The 18,249-nt window shown below is 33.4% G+C and overlaps 1 protein-coding gene across 1 annotated transcript; it reads left to right on the plus strand.

Moving 5' to 3' along the window:
- The first annotated feature begins 4,095 nt into the window (after positions 1–4,095).
- PRR27 (proline rich 27) lies at positions 4,096–18,142 on the plus strand. Its single transcript, XM_032332040.1, has 6 exons — positions 4,096–4,256; positions 9,200–9,330; positions 10,601–10,624; positions 12,044–12,067; positions 14,093–14,569; positions 18,030–18,142. The coding sequence occupies exons 2-5, from the start codon at positions 9,283–9,285 to the stop codon at positions 14,567–14,569; spliced, it is 573 nt and encodes a 190-aa protein (XP_032187931.1). The 5' UTR covers positions 4,096–4,256; positions 9,200–9,282; the 3' UTR covers positions 18,030–18,142.
- Positions 18,143–18,249: the final 107 nt, after the last annotated feature.

Below are 18,249 nucleotides of genomic sequence, written 5' to 3' on the forward strand. Positions count from 1 at the left end.
TCTCTGAAGTATTTGCTTAAAAAATTTCAGATGATTCCTATAGCAGGTTTTACTGGTAGGTTAAGATAGCAAATATTATTTTCATTTTTCCATAAGTATCTAAAATTCTAAAAAGTAGTCCAAGCTCTAGTTAATATTTTTATTTAATTTTTAAAAATGCGACTTAGTAAACATTCTTTTCAACATGAAAAATAAGTGAGAAAGCAAGAAATTGAATTGAGAGAACAATTTAATATAAACAATATAGAATTTAGAACAAAAGACCTAACATAAATAAGCTTTTGATTTTGAGTAAGTCAAGACTATACTTTCAGGGATCATTTCTATAGTTTGATTTTGAGTAAGTCACTTCATTCCTCAGGATATTTGTTTAAATATGACTTCGTTTCTTTGATATACATGTAACATTTAAAGATATCTTCCTCATTATTAGAGAATATAAGAATTTAGTATCTGTAGTTGAATGTGAGATGCTTAAAATCTATTCTAAATATTTCCATATATTATTTTTGTTTGTTATTATAAACATTTAGCTAAAATATGTCATTTAGTTCTCTTTTAAAGAGACACCTTTAAGATTTTTGAATTGACAACTTCTACTTGCTTTTGGTAAGTGCTTTTATGCATAGAACTTAAACAATAATCTAAAATAGAATTGGCTTTTTTTTTAAGATTTTATTTACTTATTTGAGAGAGAGAGAAAGAGTGAGGGGCAGAGAGAGTGAGGGGTGAGGGGCAGAGAGAGAAGCAGGCTCCCTGCTGAGCAAGGAGCCCAATGCAGGACTCCATCCCAGGACTCCAAGATCATGACCCGAGCCAAAAACAGACCCTTAACTGCCTGAGCCACCCAGGCACCCCTAAAGCAGAATTGTTATGTGAAGAATGTGACCTTAATATTGTTAAGTAATATAGTTTCAATTTTAATTAAATGGTATTTAGGCTTATGAAATATTTTATACTTTTTTTATACTTTTGATTCATTAATGTAACTTATCTGTGTAACTTTTTCATGTATGTTTTTATGAATACTTTATAAAATATATTATCATAAATTAGCTAAGAAAATAAATTATAAGAAATTTTCTCTATAGCTAATGATGCATTCAGCCAGAAGCATTAGTGGAAACTATCTAGGTGGAAACTATCACAAACTTAATGTTTACAGAGATGTGTATCCATGTCTTTGAATTGAGCCAAGAAGTGCAGACTCAGCATTTCTGTTTGTGAAAGATGTATAATACCAAGACAGTTTCCTAGACAAATCAAGCTGCTCTAAAATAAATTCTCTGATTCATTTTCTCTGGGGGAAAAAATCATTTTTTATACCTTAGTTTTTCTTGGTTTCTTTTCTTTGATAATTTGCCCATTGCTTTAAAGCCAGGTGGAAATCCAAGGAAGCGAATGTATATCAGTGTTGCTTTTATGTACTCACATTTAATTTTTCTTATATGCTCCTTGCAGTATAGGCTATCTCCTATCTTAGAATTCTGACTCATTCAATTTACCTTCTTGTTCTTTTTATATGCTCTGCAATAGGACAAAGTAGGTTTCAAAGAAATTAGTAATAACAGTAATTTTTAAAGGATTTTACCATGTGCTGGTCACTGTTTTGAGTCCTTTGCTTATATTAACTACTTTCATGCTCACAAGAAAATCTAAGAGGTAGTTAATATGATGAGCCAATTTGAGGTAAGGAAACTGAGGTGTTTTGGAGGTTAAATAATTTGTTTGTGATCACCCTGCAAAAGCCAAAGCACCAAGTCTAATACAGATTTTTGGCCCTAAAGATCAAACCTTCCCCTGTTCAAATCAAACTGTACCCAAAGTCCAGATAGGGGATTATTGAAAGAGCACTTTTAAACTTTAGGTACCCTGTCACAAATTTGATTTGCTTTGTCATGTCATTTTATTCTTCCTAATGAATGAGAAAGAGGCAACTTCACAAAATAATCTTTTATGAGGAAGATACTAACAACTACTATAGATAAGAACTAAAAATAGTTGTATTCTATAAATAGCAATATTCCCTTTGTTATCATTATTTATATATTTATTCTACAGTTTTAAAAAGCTGATCATGTGCTCCATTATGTGAGAGACATGAGATAGAAATGATACCAAAGTTACCTTCATTAAGCTCTGTTCTAGACAAGGACACAGAAATGGTGATACAATATACTAAATGCTAAGTTAGAGGGATGAGGACATGGTGGTACGGAAAGGTCAAGTTATGCATCTGAGTTAAGTCCTAAACTAAGTTCTTTCATATAATTAGACTAACCAAAGCAGTGGCAGGAGAAATAATGAGACAAAAAATACCAAATTGACAGAAAAATTTAAAAAATTATAAAAGAAACAGAGAAAACAAAAAAAGTAAAATAAATTCTGAAGAATTTATTAATTACAAAGTGATTTCTTAAAATATCAGCCCAAAGCCTTTCCACATAATAAAATTCCTTTAATAAAATCAAGATTTCAAGTAGATCAAAAGGGTTTAAAATATAAGAAGCAGTAATATTTTATGTCTAATAAACTATTTGGAAAATAAAAGTAGTTAAATATGCCTTCAAATGGTAAATATTTACATTTTAACATAAAAATGTTATTTATTTAATAAATAAAGATAAACACTACTTTTGTATGTTAGACTGAAGAGCCCATTAACTTTCATTCACTCATTTATTGTTCAACAAATAGTTACTAAAATCCTACTATGTGCTAGATATCATTTGAGGCACTAGAAAATAATTTACTAATAGTTAATTATTCTGCCAGATTAGAGTGGATGAGAGTTTGTATGGTTCAATATACAAACACATATTATTGCTAGAGATCAGTCTAGTAGATAACATAGTACTGTCTTTTTCCTTTTAGGTTTGACCAGAAAATCTACCTTCTACATTTTCTTATCTATAATGTTTCTTCATACTACCAGCTTGGACAGGCCTGTTAATAAGCCAAAAACACTGAGCCAAAGGAAGACTGTGCAGAATATTTCCTGAGTCATTTACACTTTTCCTGTTAATTCATGTTGAATATACTGGGTCTGTATTGTGGTTTATTACAAACTGGGCTGATATTATGTAAGATGTTTTCATCATTCTTTCTGAGTTGGAAAACCACCTTTCTTTCCCCCACAAAATAAAATTTCAATTGCATTCTTTGGTGTGTAATCATTATTTCCATTGTTCATACTGGCCCACGAGGCTACGAATGATAATATAAAGAGTCCTTTGCCAATTGACTTTTTATGAGCTTGGCTATCCCTGACATAACTTTACACTTAGATTTTACTTCTCATAATGGATAAACTTGAACACTACTAATTATATTTCCCAACCACAGCTGAGTTGGCAGACTATTCAGCCATCAACCTACCATCTTTCTGATTTATTCATGATCATAATATGCCACAGCCTCAATCCCGAAGTTTAACAGAGCCCTCAATCCTCCTCTTAGTTCACATTGTCCCACTGAAGAAAGGAGTCAGGCATTGAGAATATAAATCTTCCAAGGCCTCCTAATAATGGTATTTAACAAATGAAGAAACACAAAGAGCAAATGAGTGGGTACATGCATGTATTATAAGGGAAAACTCTAAGGGGATGAACACATCCAAAGAAGACAGAGGGAAGGGAAGTTAAGGGAAAGTAGAGCTGAGGTCAGAAAGGAGGGATAAATATGAAGGTTATTGAGCTTAGAAATTTGTATTATGCATTTGGTTGTTATGGGAAGGTCCTGGAGTGGTGGGGCTGTTCACAGGAGAGTGACATTGTAAGAGGTGTGTCTTTGGTGAAAATATTTGAAAACTGAAGACTTTTTCTTTCACTTCATAGAATATTCCAGTCTTTTTTGCCCTTCCATTATCTTCCATTCTATTCCATCCCCCTTAGCGTCATTTCCTTTCTTGTTCAGGTTGAACACTAAAGGGTTTTTGTTTGTTTGTTTTTTTGTTTTCAGAAGGAAGTAACATATGACATATACTTTGAAAGGCTGGAACAGGAAGAAGCTGAGAGAAGTTTTCTTTGTTTTCATAGAACACTGCACCCCTTAACACTCTGATGGTACTCCATTCGCTCTATTCCCTATCAGAACTCCCTTTCTTACACAGCCCAGACTTTACCCTTGACTATTTCAGATATTATCGTCACACTGTATATAACTCTTCTGCCTCCCTGCACTGAATCCCGTCAGGAAAACCCCCAACCATGAACTCAATGTCCGCCGCCACTCCTTTCAAGCAGCTGAATCTTAAAGTAAGTTAATTTTCTGAACTTTTTTTTGTCACCAAAGTGTGCTTATCAAACTTTGTCTTGTTGTCATTAGAGTTAGCTGCCTTCCTCAACACTCCTTATAAGTTCAGTTAATCCTACTAAAAAAAAAAATACCTCTCTATTTTAAGATTAAAATCTTTAATCTTATTTTAAGATTAAATAGTCTTGAGTCTATCAAGCCCAAACACTATCCACCACTACTACAATACTTCAATAACTTGATAAATCTCAACATAACTTAATTGTCTCCTTAAAGTTTCAAATAAACTTTTTGTCAAAACTAATAGCTCTTTTGATGCTTTTAAAAAATTTTCTCTGTAATCTCTCCTTTTTAATAGATTGTGGTAAAAGTAATAATGATGATCATAATACATGAAACTAAGCAGTTATGTGCAGGGTAATTTATATACTTGCCTGAATTAACCTTATAATTACTACATTACTAATAATGATTAATACTATACCTTACAGGTGAGGAAATTGTATTAGAAAATGAATAAGTTGCCCCCAGGTGCACGATTCTACTTGGACCTATTAATATTTCCTTTCTGGTAATTTTTATAATTCTTTCTTTAGCTATTTCTTCTAGATATTTCACATGGACGTCTTCTTTACACAAACATTGATATTTTCTAGGACTCTGACCTCAGCCATTTCTTTTTAACTATACATATTTTTCCTATATGATCTTATCCACTTTCATCATTTTAATTGCCACATACAATTAGCCAATTAAAATAAGCTCCTAATTCTCTGGATTCAACTCTGTAACCGCTGTCCCTCAAATTAAGATGGGTGAGTCAAACTGAGTTCTGAATATTTCCATATTTGTTGACTTCCCAAATAAAAATGTAAACAATATGAGGAGCAATGTGTAAGCATTGCTAGTAGTCAAAACATTATCCCTAGTAGTCAAAACATTATTCAGTATTCATGAATTCACAGGTTATTCCATATATTCCAGACTTAATATTTTATTATAGTAAATTAAACTGGAGCATAGCAGCTATCATGGCTACTTTTTGAGATCAGTAAATAATTTTCAAGGGCTTGTCAGATTCTCTCCAGATTCAAATTAATTTCATTGATAATTAGAAAAGATTTTAAAAATATTAAAGTAGGAAAACATTATAAATATATGGCCGTTGCTTGCATACTTACGGCAACAATACTTTGTAGTACATCTTTATTGAGTATTTCTCTTGTAAGTTAAAAACCTTGACAATTCCAGGAGTGTAGCTGTCAGTAACAAAGGAAAAGGCACCTTATTTCCATTACTTCAAAAGCACAGGATGTGTTCTTGTCCATCACTATTCTAAAATCATCTACTGTCTGTGGAGTATGATATTGTGCATAACAAAAGAAAGCTACTGTTATGCTCACTTTTCATGTTCACTCTTTCCAACTGTCAAATATATTCCACAGGTTTCCTATACAGTTGAATCAAAAAAATAATGAACTTCATAATACCCATTTTTTTAGTATAACAATCTGAAGTAAGGGGTTAATTAAGTTTACACATTTTAACTTCTTCATTCACAAAAAAGTATTATCTTTGGAGTTTTAAATTCCAAAGGCCTTACTTTAATGTTGTCCTCAACTGCCTTTTACCCACTGGTTGCTTTTCTCATGTTCTCTAGGCTCTAGAATAGTACCAAGTGACTAAGTGAATGATCAAGAGAAGAAGAAAAGAAGAATGGGAGAAAAGGAGGGAAGGGAGGAGGGACAGAGGAAGGGACAGAGGAAGGGACAGAGGAAGGGACAGAGGAAGGGAGGAAGGAAACAGATCTTCAGATTCTCTGGTTCTTTCCCTGGCTACATTGAGTCTACTGATGAGCCAAATCAATTTATATTTATAGCCAAATAAGTCAAATTGATAGGTTTTTATTTTTTTCAGATATCATGTTGATTTATTTCAACACAAAAGAGGTAACATTAAATTAAAGACTTCCTATAAGTACCCCTAGAGGAAAGGGAGTGAGGCATTGTGTCCAGAGCAAACTACAGCCGTTAGTTTCCATGCTGGAAACCAGGCGTCCTCCCCACAACCCTGATATAATGATGTTTCCATTTGTAAAAGACTCTCCCCGTTAGACAGACTTCCATAAAGTGCCTATAAATGCGTATTTACATCCTCTCCTGGATTGCGAAGTTAGTAACACAGGGTGTTGTTTAAAGCTAATCCACCACAAGTCTGAATGATCACTGCAAGACTGCACAAGAGAAGACTCATCCGGGGAGGTTTTTTTGTTTTGTTTTGTTTTTTGTTTTTTGTTTTTAATAACTAGGTTCAGAAGGGACTCAGGAGTTCACACAAACCGTAAAAGGTTCTACTCAGGTACTCTCATGTTCTTCTGAAGAACGGAAGAGTGGGGCAAGTCATCCCCTCTCCGTCAAAGCTGTTTGAAGGGGAAAAAAAAAACTGAGGAAAAGGAGAAGGGAACATCATTATTTGAATGAGACATCAATGCTCTTTTCCTTCTGGAGCATTCTAAAGTACTAAATCCCAAGTGATATGTGAATAGATAAACCAAGACAGTGAGACAAGAGAGAAAAGATTTTTAAATATTGCTAAATCTGGGACTTTTCCATACTCAAATGGTTTTTTTAGAACTCTAAAATTATAATTGCGTTATCTTTTGTTGGCTGTTAATTATTCCAATAGGAACACTTTATCTTTTTATATTCTTTGTGAAGAAGAAATACTTATTCATGTTTAATAGAATCACTAATGTGTAAGAGCTTCGTTAATAGTCACAGTAAGACAAAAGTCAAATTAAGTAAAATTGTGCTTCTTGAATTATCTATCATATAATAATTTAAGCTGGTATTATTTGAACCAGTTATATAGAATTTCTGCTCAAAGCACACTAAATAAAAGGTGAATGTACATTTTCTCACATAGTTTCTTTTATCTATATTTATCTATGTTTTGGGGCCATTACATATAATCAAATTGATAGGTTCCCAAAATAATAGTAAGATAAGGGGAGAGGTCTTCTAAATTATTCAAGTGCCATATATTAGACAATAAACAGACAACATAATATGTGTTTGAAAATCTGGCTCTATCCAGTTGAATCCTCCTATTTCAGAAACCCAGATAAGGCTAACAGGAATGATTTTAGAGAGATCAATAAATACATCAGTTAACTTTATATTGTTAATCTTTAGGTCACGTGTGCTGTACAGTGAAGTACAGGCTAATTTAAAAATAACTGATCTATACTGAAGCATAAGATATTAACTTCTTTAGGTATAAATTCAAACTTTTGTTTAACCAATTAACATTTTTATTTTCTTTCTACAAAAATGTTAAAATATACCAAAGAGAAATTTTAGCACTATAAACAATTTTAGGAGATTTGTTTGATTGCTTATTTTTTTCCTCTCTTTGTTCATAATATGACTCATTCTAAAAGGCTTTAAAACAGCTTGGAAAATAAGTAAAACAGAATTTTTTAAAAATAATATAGATATTTTGATAAGGGAAAAGCAAGTCTAGAGGAAATGATATAAAGTCGGAGATGCAGTAAGATTCCCAAGTAAGGTGTCATAATGCCCTGTAGAGTTCTAAATATGGCTAAGAAATTTGACTCAAATTCCTGGGAGGCAAGAAACAAAAATAAATGCAAAAACAAGAGATAAGTTATATCAACGCATCTAGGACATGAAAGTATATCCATAGCTTCAGAAAACCCTAGGTATTGGGACCTGTCGGGAATTTCTCCAGTGCTGTTTATTGGAAAAGAGAATGAGGCGCAGTTAGTTGTCCCATATATCTTTACAACTTAAAAACAATGGTAAAACCTATTGGTTTCTTGCTTTTGTAGTCTCTCAACAAAAAAAACAGACATATAATATCAAAGAACATTATAGCAAAGACCATCCAATATGTGGTCAAACCATGTTAAACAGGTAAACAGATGATCTAAAATTTAAAAATGTATATATTTTGAGAAATGGATGGAGTATATAATTTCCTGGGCTACTCCCATGAATAGAATTTTGCAGCCTAGGTCTTGTTATGAATAAGACACTAAAGCATTCATGGTCTCATCAAAAACTTGCAAATATTTCGCGTTATTGGAATATATTTAGCATGTAAGTAATACATTGTCACTTCACAAAAAAATATATACTATAGAGGATAAAATGAATTATAGAAATTATTTTAAAAATCAGACATTATCTAATTAGAAATGATCCACTAAATACTTTAGCTATATTTAACATCTGAATTCTCATTTGACAATATATTATGAAACTGATATCATTATTAATAAAATACTTCTTGGCAGTTATATTTTTCACATTTTGAGATATTAATGTTAAAAAAGTGTCATGTATATATATTTTTAGTTAAGAGTGGAGATAATTTATGTTTGGGGGAAAGGGAGAAGACAACCAACTAGAGATTGGCTGTACTTTCTTTGAAGAAACTTTAGCGTAATCAAGACACACACCTGAATATAGGGCTGCCCCACCACTTTTCAGAGAGAGAGGGAAAAAATGGATGATTAAGAGCTTAAAGGTTTATGCCACAGCATACAGTGGCAGCAACATTAGGACTGGAAATTTTTCCAAGTTGTTGATACTAATCTCCTAATTATTCTGTAAAAAGAAAATCCTAATACAGCACCCACAGAATGGCTACTTTTAAGGAATTTTATTTCATAGTAAGCACTCCATGACAAATTAATTGCAAAAATGTATCCCTAGGTAACTAAATGAGTTCACTCCCTCTTAAAGAAGTTTAGTTAGAAGCCAACTGATTGTTGAAGGACATTTCAGAAAAGAATAATTTTGTTTTAACATCATTCCTATTAGGTAACAACAGTAGTTAATAGCATAGGACCGAATTTCCTATTGAGGGTGCTTCTAATCAGACTAACCAAACCATGCATTCTTTTGTCTCTCTCTAGGAGAAGAGAAATAACTAAGATATATATTGTATCTTTTCTGAAACAACCGCTTTATAAAATTAGTCTTCATAAGCTCACTCAAAATGAAGCTTCTACTGTGGGCCTGCATCTTTTATGTTGCTTTTGCAAAGGTGAGTGAGGAAATAGTTAATAGTTAAGTTATAGCAATAGTATAACCATCGAACAATCATAGATAGGAATTCATGTTATTGACATAAGTTAGTATAGCACTGATAACAACAAAGCAGAGAGATATGTTAATGGGCATGAGGTTTGTTGTGCCAAACTTTTCAAAAGATATTTTTAAAAGCAAAATAATAAAGTGTTATCTAAATGGCTAACCAGCAAGGAAAAGAGGTTAGTTCAAAAATGTAGTGGGTCACAAGGAACACTTGGTTCAATGGACATAATGACTTTCAATGCAGCATAAGCAGATGCAACTCTAATGTAAGAGATAGCTGATGGAAATTTCTTAATTCTAGCCAATGAGTGTGCTAAATAGCCTCTTTTATAAAAGGAGAAAATTATGACACTTACCTCACAGAATGGTTTTGAGGTGTTTATCAGAGTATCTAGGACTCAAAAGCTACTTTGTATTATTAATATTATTATTATATTATATATACTTGTATTATATTGTATTTTATTATATATTATTACTTTGTATTATATATTATCATAATAATATTAATATTAATATAATATTAATACTATTGCAATTATTGTTATCATCCTGGGAAAATTTCAAGGTACGTTTTTATATCTCCTAAAATTACCTGAATTAAACTCTAATTCTTAAAATGGTAAATGATGAGTTTCTATACTATTTTTTATTCTTGTGCATAATCTGTGGTGACTTCATAAAATACTTTGAAGCTTCATTGGAGAACAAGTGAATATATGATCCTTGTGCAAGTGTAAACAAGTGGCACTTATACGTGCACATGCACATACATACACACACACAGAATGCAAACAAAACTTGAGAGTGAAAGACAGCAGCAAAACCAAATATATGAATAACAGCCAGATGATCTTTCAGATTTACAGATTACAAACCCAAATCCTTCAGCAAAAGTAAAACTTTCTAAGACAACTAATGAGGTCAAAACTATGGCTGATCTCAGGTGGAGCCCCAAGAGTCAGCTCCCTGCTCACCGGGGAGTCTGCTTCTCCTTCTCGCTCTGCTCCCTACCTCAGCCTATACTCTCCCCCACTCCAGCTTGTGCACATGGGCGTGCTCTCTCTCTCTCTTTCAAATAAATGAATAAAATCTTTAAAAAAAAAAAAAGAAAGAAACCATACTAATAAAACTGTACAAATTCTTCAGTAATATGGAAATCTGGGTACAGATTTTTTCAAATAAATAACCATAGTGAATTAATTTTTCCTTTGTTTTAGAAGCGTTTCCACTTCCCTGATGAGGTAAGACTCTTCATTTACATATGAATGTATTTGTTTTTACCTTAAAGTGTATTTTAAAGTCTCTGATTCGTTTACACTGTAGCTTTGGGACTACTATTGCTGTTAAAATATTAGTGCTATTAATCTATTCTTATTTGAAGAAAAATGTTTATGGAATACAAATGTAGAAAGGTTTTGAAAATAACTGTTAAAATGAAAACAGTGTGAGATATTCTTTTTATTCTTTTGAATTTCTTATAAGAGTTAATATATTACTTATGAGAAACTAGGGATCTATGGTCACAATACAAGTCACTGACATTTGTCTCTGTGAATATTCTGAAACCTTTATCACTTGTGCAACATGCATCATAATTAAGGATGAAAATATGATGCAAAAGGAAACATTTTTAACTCAGCAATTCAGGAAACCAAACCAAATTGAACAGAAATGTTATATATAATATTAAATTCTTTTTTTCTTCCTATTTTATTTGCATATAATTGGCACACAACGTTATATTAGTTTCAGGTGTACAACATAGTGATTCACCTTCTCTTATGTTATGCTATGCTCACTACAGGTGTATCTATAATCTGTCACGATGAAGTGCTATTATGATATCATTGATTATATGCTCTACGTTGTGTCTTTTATTCCCATGATTTCCTCATTCCACAAGTAGAAGTCTGTATCTCCCGACCCCCTTCACCCGTTTTGCCTTCCTCCCCCTTTCCTCTGGCAATGATCAGTTTGTCTTCTGTGTTTAAAGGTTTGATTCTACTTTTCGTTTATTCATTGCTTTGGTTTTTATACAATGTTAAATTTTAATGAGGAAGCTGGACTGACTGGGAGACACAATAACTAGGTCTGAACAAAGAAACCTTGTTTGTTCTTTCCAATACTTAGGATCCCAATATAGAGCACGTGGGACAGACAGCACATAGTAGGCACTCATCTTATACATTTTAAAAATAAATCCTTGAATATCCACCAAGAAAAGGCTTAAAGTATCCCAAATCCACTGAGGAACAATCTGCATTTATTGAGAATTTATTTTGTAAAGCCTTGTTTAGTCACGGGGTAATAAACACGAATGATGCTCTGATGTAAATATCTGGTATACATAAGCCAATTAAGCACTGTATGTGGAAGTTTACAAATAAACATGAATGAGAAATTTAATGATAGTGTAGAAACACTGGTACTAATAGAATATTAATATTGGCCATTGCATATCTATTTTGTAAGAATGTATTTAGAAAGCAGAAGAGTCCACATAGTCATAGGAAAACAACTATCATTTAAGAAAGAAAATTCCAAGTTGCTTGGACAGTTTTGTCAGTTATAGTCACTCTGAATGTAGGTAGAGATCTAAAGAATGGTATTTTTCAGTGGCATGAAATTTAACACAAACATTATTTTCTTTGTTGTTTTAGAAAATTTTCTCATCTGATGAAAAGGTAAAATATGTTCTTATTTATTTATATTTTAAGATGCTAAAATGTGGTCTGTATTATTTTCTTTTTTAAATAGCATTTTCAAAAAATAGTATTTTCTGGGACACATGGGTGGCTCAGTGAGTTAATCTTCTGCCTTTGGCTCAGGTCATGATCTCAGGGTGCTGGGATCAAACCCCACATCTGGCTCTCTGCTCAGCAGGGAGCCTGCTTCCCCCTCTCTCTCTGCCTGCTTGTGATCTCTCTGTCAAAAAAAAAAAAAAAAAAAAAAGTCTTTTAAAAAAGTATTTTCTATCTAATAATGTTAAATAATTCAGTATATTCAGTATTACTTTTTTTTTCCTTGAAAAGGTAAGTAATTTAGAAATGCATTCTTTGCTTGTTTATGAGGGGTCATTAAAAATGCATGTATAAATATAAGCATATGTGTATTTATGTATCCTATAATTTTCCTATTCATAGTGGTATCTTATTCCAGTTTCACTGCTTGCACTTTAGATTAAATGTTTTAAACTGGAATTTAAAGTTACATATCGCAGAAAAGTACTGTTGATAAAGAAGGCAATATTTTCTAACAAATATGAAAACTGGATATATGTTCATAAATGGTGTCTGCCATTGACAAATTAGCTTATAATATATGTAAAGAAAATGTCAACTGGCCAGCCTTAACATAAATACATAAGAAATATTAAACATAGCCTATAATATTTAAAAAATATTTATGTTACAAACATTTAAGATTCTTTAAATTATAAGGGAGCTATGCACTGAATCAAAGAATCTAGGATCTTGATACATAAACTAATATATACCAAAACTGCATGAAAAATTTATGATAGGAAATAAAATTTTGTGGATGTGAGACCAAAAAATGTCTTAATTTTCTGTAAATTCCTACATAATTTTGTGACCTTGGACCTCCCCGCCAGTCTCACATACATGTAACAGACAAATCTGGGGCAACTGAAGTTTGCAGAGGTCCTTCTACAGAAAGAAACCATTTGAAATTTAATAGTGAATGCATGAGCAACATTTATGATCTCTCATTTAAAACACAAACAGGGGGCGCCGGGGTGGCTCAGTGGGTTAAGCTCTGCCTTCGGCTCAGGTCATGATCTCAGGGTCCGGGGATCGAGTCCCACATCAGGCTCCCTGCAGGGAGCCTGCTTCTCCCTCTCTCTCTCTCTGCCTACCTCTCTACTTACTTGTGATCTCTCTCTGTCAAATAAATAAATAAAATCTTTTTTAAGAAAAATAAAATAAAAACAGCACAGGGAAAATTAAATGTGAAAAGCCAGGGATAGATATTGCAAAATGCTTGCCACATTAAGTCCAGCTAACATCCATCACCACACAATTACAATTTTTTTTCTTGTGATGTCAACTTTTAAGATCTACTGTCTTAAGAACATTCAAATATACAATATGGTATGAACTATACTCAATTATATCTCATTTTTTTTTTTCTTTTTGAAAAGCCAGTGACCACTCCTCCACATCCAGTCTGGTTTCCTTCTTAGTAACAGTTAGAGATGCTTGACCTTGATGAGCAGACTAGGATGTTATAGGATGGGAGAGGAGATCAAAAGGGTGCATAAAGGGGGTATATCTAAGTGAATGCTTTAGTGGGGTCCTTAAGACATCTGCGGGCACTAAGAGCAGTGGGTTGGGCAGAGGATACAGAGAAGGAAGCCTGGAAATACCAAGTCTGTACTGGGCACACACTTTCCTTCTATTTTCTCCTAGACTAAGCTGGTATATCGTTCAGTTTATAAGATTCTGATTTGCCTTAACACAAAATATTTCTCCCAAAATTGAAATTTAATCAATATTCTCAAGAAATTAGTAGTTTCTATCACAAAAATTATGGAAATATATTAGCCTAACTTAAGAAAGAGACTAAATTGGAATTCTCATCAAAAAATCTTCACTCCCTGTATAGCATCATGGTCATAACTTGGGTAATATAGAGATAACATAGGTATGAACAATCAACTTTAACCGACTTCTTTGCTTCTCCTTTAGGATTACAGCGGCAATCATTACCCTCTTAACCCATCTCTGAATATTCCTTATCCCACATCAGCCAATAATTTTGCTCCTCCTTTTCATCCTTCAGGGAATGAAATCCCCAATTACCGTGGGAATCCTGACCCTGATTCAGGGGGACCCCCATTACCCTGGATCCTCAGTTCTCCCGGAGCTCTCCCCTACCACAGGTCTAGTTTTCCTGTAACTACTTGGCTGTCCTCCTCCTCTCCTACTCCTCCTCCTCAGAAATCTCCCTTCTTTGCCCTTCCCTCAAGTTCGCTTGGAGGACCTTTTTTCCCAGACAGTGCTCCCATGCCTAAGCCCGCTGAACCTTACATAGCCACACCTCTTGTAGCTGTACCTACTACACCTCCCAACCCAAAGCTTATTGCCATTGAGCCTGGGCCCTTAGAGCCTGATGACGCCGAGCCTGTGGCTTCAGAACACCAGCCTGCTACTTCCCTGGATTAGGTGGGTTGCCTAAACCTTATTTCCATAATGCACGGAATTTGTAGGAGAGAAAAGAAACTGAATCTCCCCATAAGCAAACAAGTATCACTTAAACATTTTGAACAGGTTTATGAAGATTCAGTTGGCATACAGCAAACTACAGGTACTGAAAAGGTTTGCCATGGTAAGTTTTAACAGATCTATATACCAATAAGGGGGGAAACCCCACTCTCCTCTTTTCCTATCCCTAATCCATTTTCGGTCCTTACAGATTGGCTCGCATTTTCTAGAATTGCATGGAAACAAAATAATACTGTAAAAACTCCTCCGTGTCTGCCTTCCTTCACTTAGCATAATTATTTTGAAATTTGTCTATATAGTTAAGTATATAGTAGTTGTCTTGTCTTTTTTTTTTCAGAGTAGCATTTCATGATAAGACCGTATCATTCATTTTATATATATATATATATATATATATATATATATATATATGACCCATTCATCTATTAGTAAACATTTTAATTTCCAAATTCAATGCTACCGATTTATTTCCATTTATTTATATATTTGTTAATGCATACTGTACTGGTTAAAACCTCCAGGTCAAGTGATCAAATAGACATCCCTGCCTTGTTTCCAATGTTAGGGGAAAACATTGTTTTTCCCATATACACTTGTTCATGGGCTTCATTTTACACTGGCATTAGGTTACAACGCTGTTAAGGCTTTCAAGCCATAACAAAGAAACATTTTTAACTAAGGCTCCTTTTTCCCATTACGGAGATCAAACCATTCTGAGTAGTCAAGTTTATGCCCTGTGAATTTTGAGATTTTTCACTCTTATGAAATCAAAAACTTTTCCCTGCCCTCTGTGAGTACCAGATATTGTTCCATTTTGTCTTTCAGTGGTTCTTTAAACCAGGCTTCAGGTGATATCATCATATAAATAATCCATACTCAGTTGAAAATATGAGGGTAACCTCTTTAGAACTTTGTATCTTTATCTTTGTCCCTCTCTTACCTCTCCCATGTTCAGCTCTGTGAATTTCAGCTACCTTGTCTTCCTGGACTCCTAGCTCTATTTCCCTTCACGAAGGCCTGGAAATTCTCCAGGCAGTAAGCTAGAACAATCATATGGTTCACTTTATTTTCTTCCTTTCTCTTAGGGATCACTGTCCTTCACTGCTTAATGCTCAGATCAAGAACCTGCTGCTTCTCCCATGTTTGGTATATTTTTAAAAATCTGTTCCAAGTAAAAGAGTAAAACCACTTTCTGTTACTCATCTTGACCTGAAGTATAGTGTGTGTGTGCTTTTTTTTTTTTTTTAATGATCATTCTTTTAAAAATCTTCAAGAAGCAACTATTCCTTAAGTTTTAGTAGATGTAGTCCAAACAATGGACTATTTTATAAAAGGGAAAGTGGGATTCCCAACTACATGGAAGAAACTCTGAATTCAGGGCACAGACTGAAAAGAAATGGGAGCTTAAATCCACCAGTGAAAATTTTGCAATAGGCTGCCACTAATGGAACACTTCTGGCAATCGTTTCCCCCATGGAGGTACCGATTTTCTTCCAGTCCCTTTGTTCCTGATAAAGATCAGGATCAAGTTAAATGGTTGTCTGAAACTGCTCCAGAGAAGTCTAAAGAGCAGGCCTTACCCTACAATACTCCACACATGGACACTTTCATTCAGCAGCTTCCTCTGATTCAAAGCACTTTCCATCTACAGCCTATGCTGTGGCTCACATGGGGGCAGAGGGAAAATGTTGGAAAATATGGATAAAAAAAAGGGGATTTGATTAAAAAAAAAAAAAAAAAAAAGAGGTGGGCAGGCTCGAAAACGCTGCTAAGTACTTGGACTTTTTCTGTAGCCAAAGAAATTTATCAAGGATCTTCCTTGAGAGGAATGATTTGACAAGTTCTCCATTTTCAAAAGCTAAATATGGTGGCAACCTAGAGTATTCTAAATATGAGTTACAAAGAGATCACCAGGATACAACTTCCAAGAAAATAAAGATTATTCAAGAAAGATAGGCCCACTATTATGAAATGAAGTACATTTTATCATGCATGAAAGGTCTTTTTGTTTTTAGGTAAAGAAATGACATTTTCTAGAAAAGAGAGTACCAATCCTTTATTTCCGTAAGTCATACATGATGCTGAGATTTTAAAATCACACATTAAATAGGCTAAATCTCATCATGTGAAACCACCGTGGAATATATTTTTATTACATGAAAACAAGAAAGGGGGGTGTGGAGAGGCATTGGACCTGTGTCCTCGAGCTTCTGCAATTATAAGCTTATGTCCTGTGTAAGGAACTCAGGAACTGAGTAGTTTTTCCTTAAACTGATCCAAAATGATTATGATGAATATTCTAAAATAATAGTGGTTGATGAAAGGAAGAAACTTCCATAGGAGGTATAGGGGTTGAATTGTGGATGAGAGGAACCATTGCTAGAGTTGACACAGATCTTTCTCTATTATCACTATTCAGCTTCCCTTACCCCACACCAAGAGCCTCTGCCTCAGAAAACATGAACAATAATTTAGGCTGAAATCTCCCGTCCCTAACTCTTGCCCCCACAAATGTGTCTTCTACCCTCTGTTATACATTATCCTGAGAAGAAAGGCATTGGTCAAAAAGCTCATTTGTGCTCATTCCACCTGAGCTCATCTGAGCAAGATATTTGGTTACCCTCATTCCTCACTCCTCCAACCTTTCCCAAAGCTGTTCCAATTTTACTGTTATAAAATTGGACAGGAAAAATGTCAAGGGATTATTTTACTTTATTTCACAAGCCAAATCAGAATTTCTATTGAGATAGAATTGAAAATCAAATGTGAAGGCAGTTAATATCATTGGTGATGTCTCTTAATAACAGGTCGTGTCGAGGCAATTAAAAAGCTTTAAATTTTAATGTTGCTGTATTCTTTTGTTTTTTACTTATTTTACAATTATATTAGATCAAAAAGGTATTGATTGGTAAATTCGTTCAAGATATTACATAAATTTAATAATTTCATATTTTCAGTAAGCATTTATGTTTAGTTTCTTACTATATTAATTACTTAATTCATAATAAGTAACAGAAGAAATGTGCCACTTTTCCAGAAAAGTCTCTTAAGGTAGAGAAGGAATTTTATTTTACATCATTCAGTATCAGAAGATTGTGTTGATCTGGACCGAAGGCCCTCACACAAAGGAATCCTATATAATGTATACATGCATGCAAATAAAGCATAATATTGAATAACAATGCATTTGAAAACAAATTGTTACAAGACTGCATGCATCATATATACAAGAAGATAGAAGAAAACAAATGAATCTCTTAAACTTGCATCTTAATCATAGTATAGATTTGTAGGTAAACTTTTAAAACAGTCCTTTAACATTAAAATCACAAAATATTTTGCTATAAATGTAATTTTATTCTATTATATAAAACTAATTATGTTATTTTCCTTTTTTCAGATACTGTTGAACACATCAATGAAATCTACAAAAACTTTTGGAAAGTCTTTTCCAAAGACTTTCATTCTGTTATATTAAAAATACTACTCTCCCATATTGATCGGCTTGTGTTTTTTTTTTCATCAGACTTCATTTATACAGAAATGACATTAATGTTTTACTTTTTCCATTCGAAATTTTAAAAGGCTATTTCCTAAATATGTAAATAGTTGTCAGAGAT

This window comes from Mustela erminea, chromosome 2 (assembly GCF_009829155.1).
Source record: "Mustela erminea isolate mMusErm1 chromosome 2, mMusErm1.Pri, whole genome shotgun sequence".
NCBI lineage: Eukaryota > Metazoa > Chordata > Mammalia > Carnivora > Mustelidae > Mustela > Mustela erminea.

Coding starts and splice junctions, on each gene's coding strand:
- PRR27 (XM_032332040.1), top strand. CDS start 9,283: ATGAAGCTTCTACTGTGGGCCTGCATCTTTTATGTTGCTTTTGCAAAG. Junction 9,331..10,600: donor TTTATGTTGCTTTTGCAAAG/GTGAGTGAGGAA, acceptor CCTTTGTTTTAG/AAGCGTTTCCACTTCCCTGA. Junction 10,625..12,043: donor GTTTCCACTTCCCTGATGAG/GTAAGACTCTTC, acceptor TTGTTGTTTTAG/AAAATTTTCTCATCTGATGA.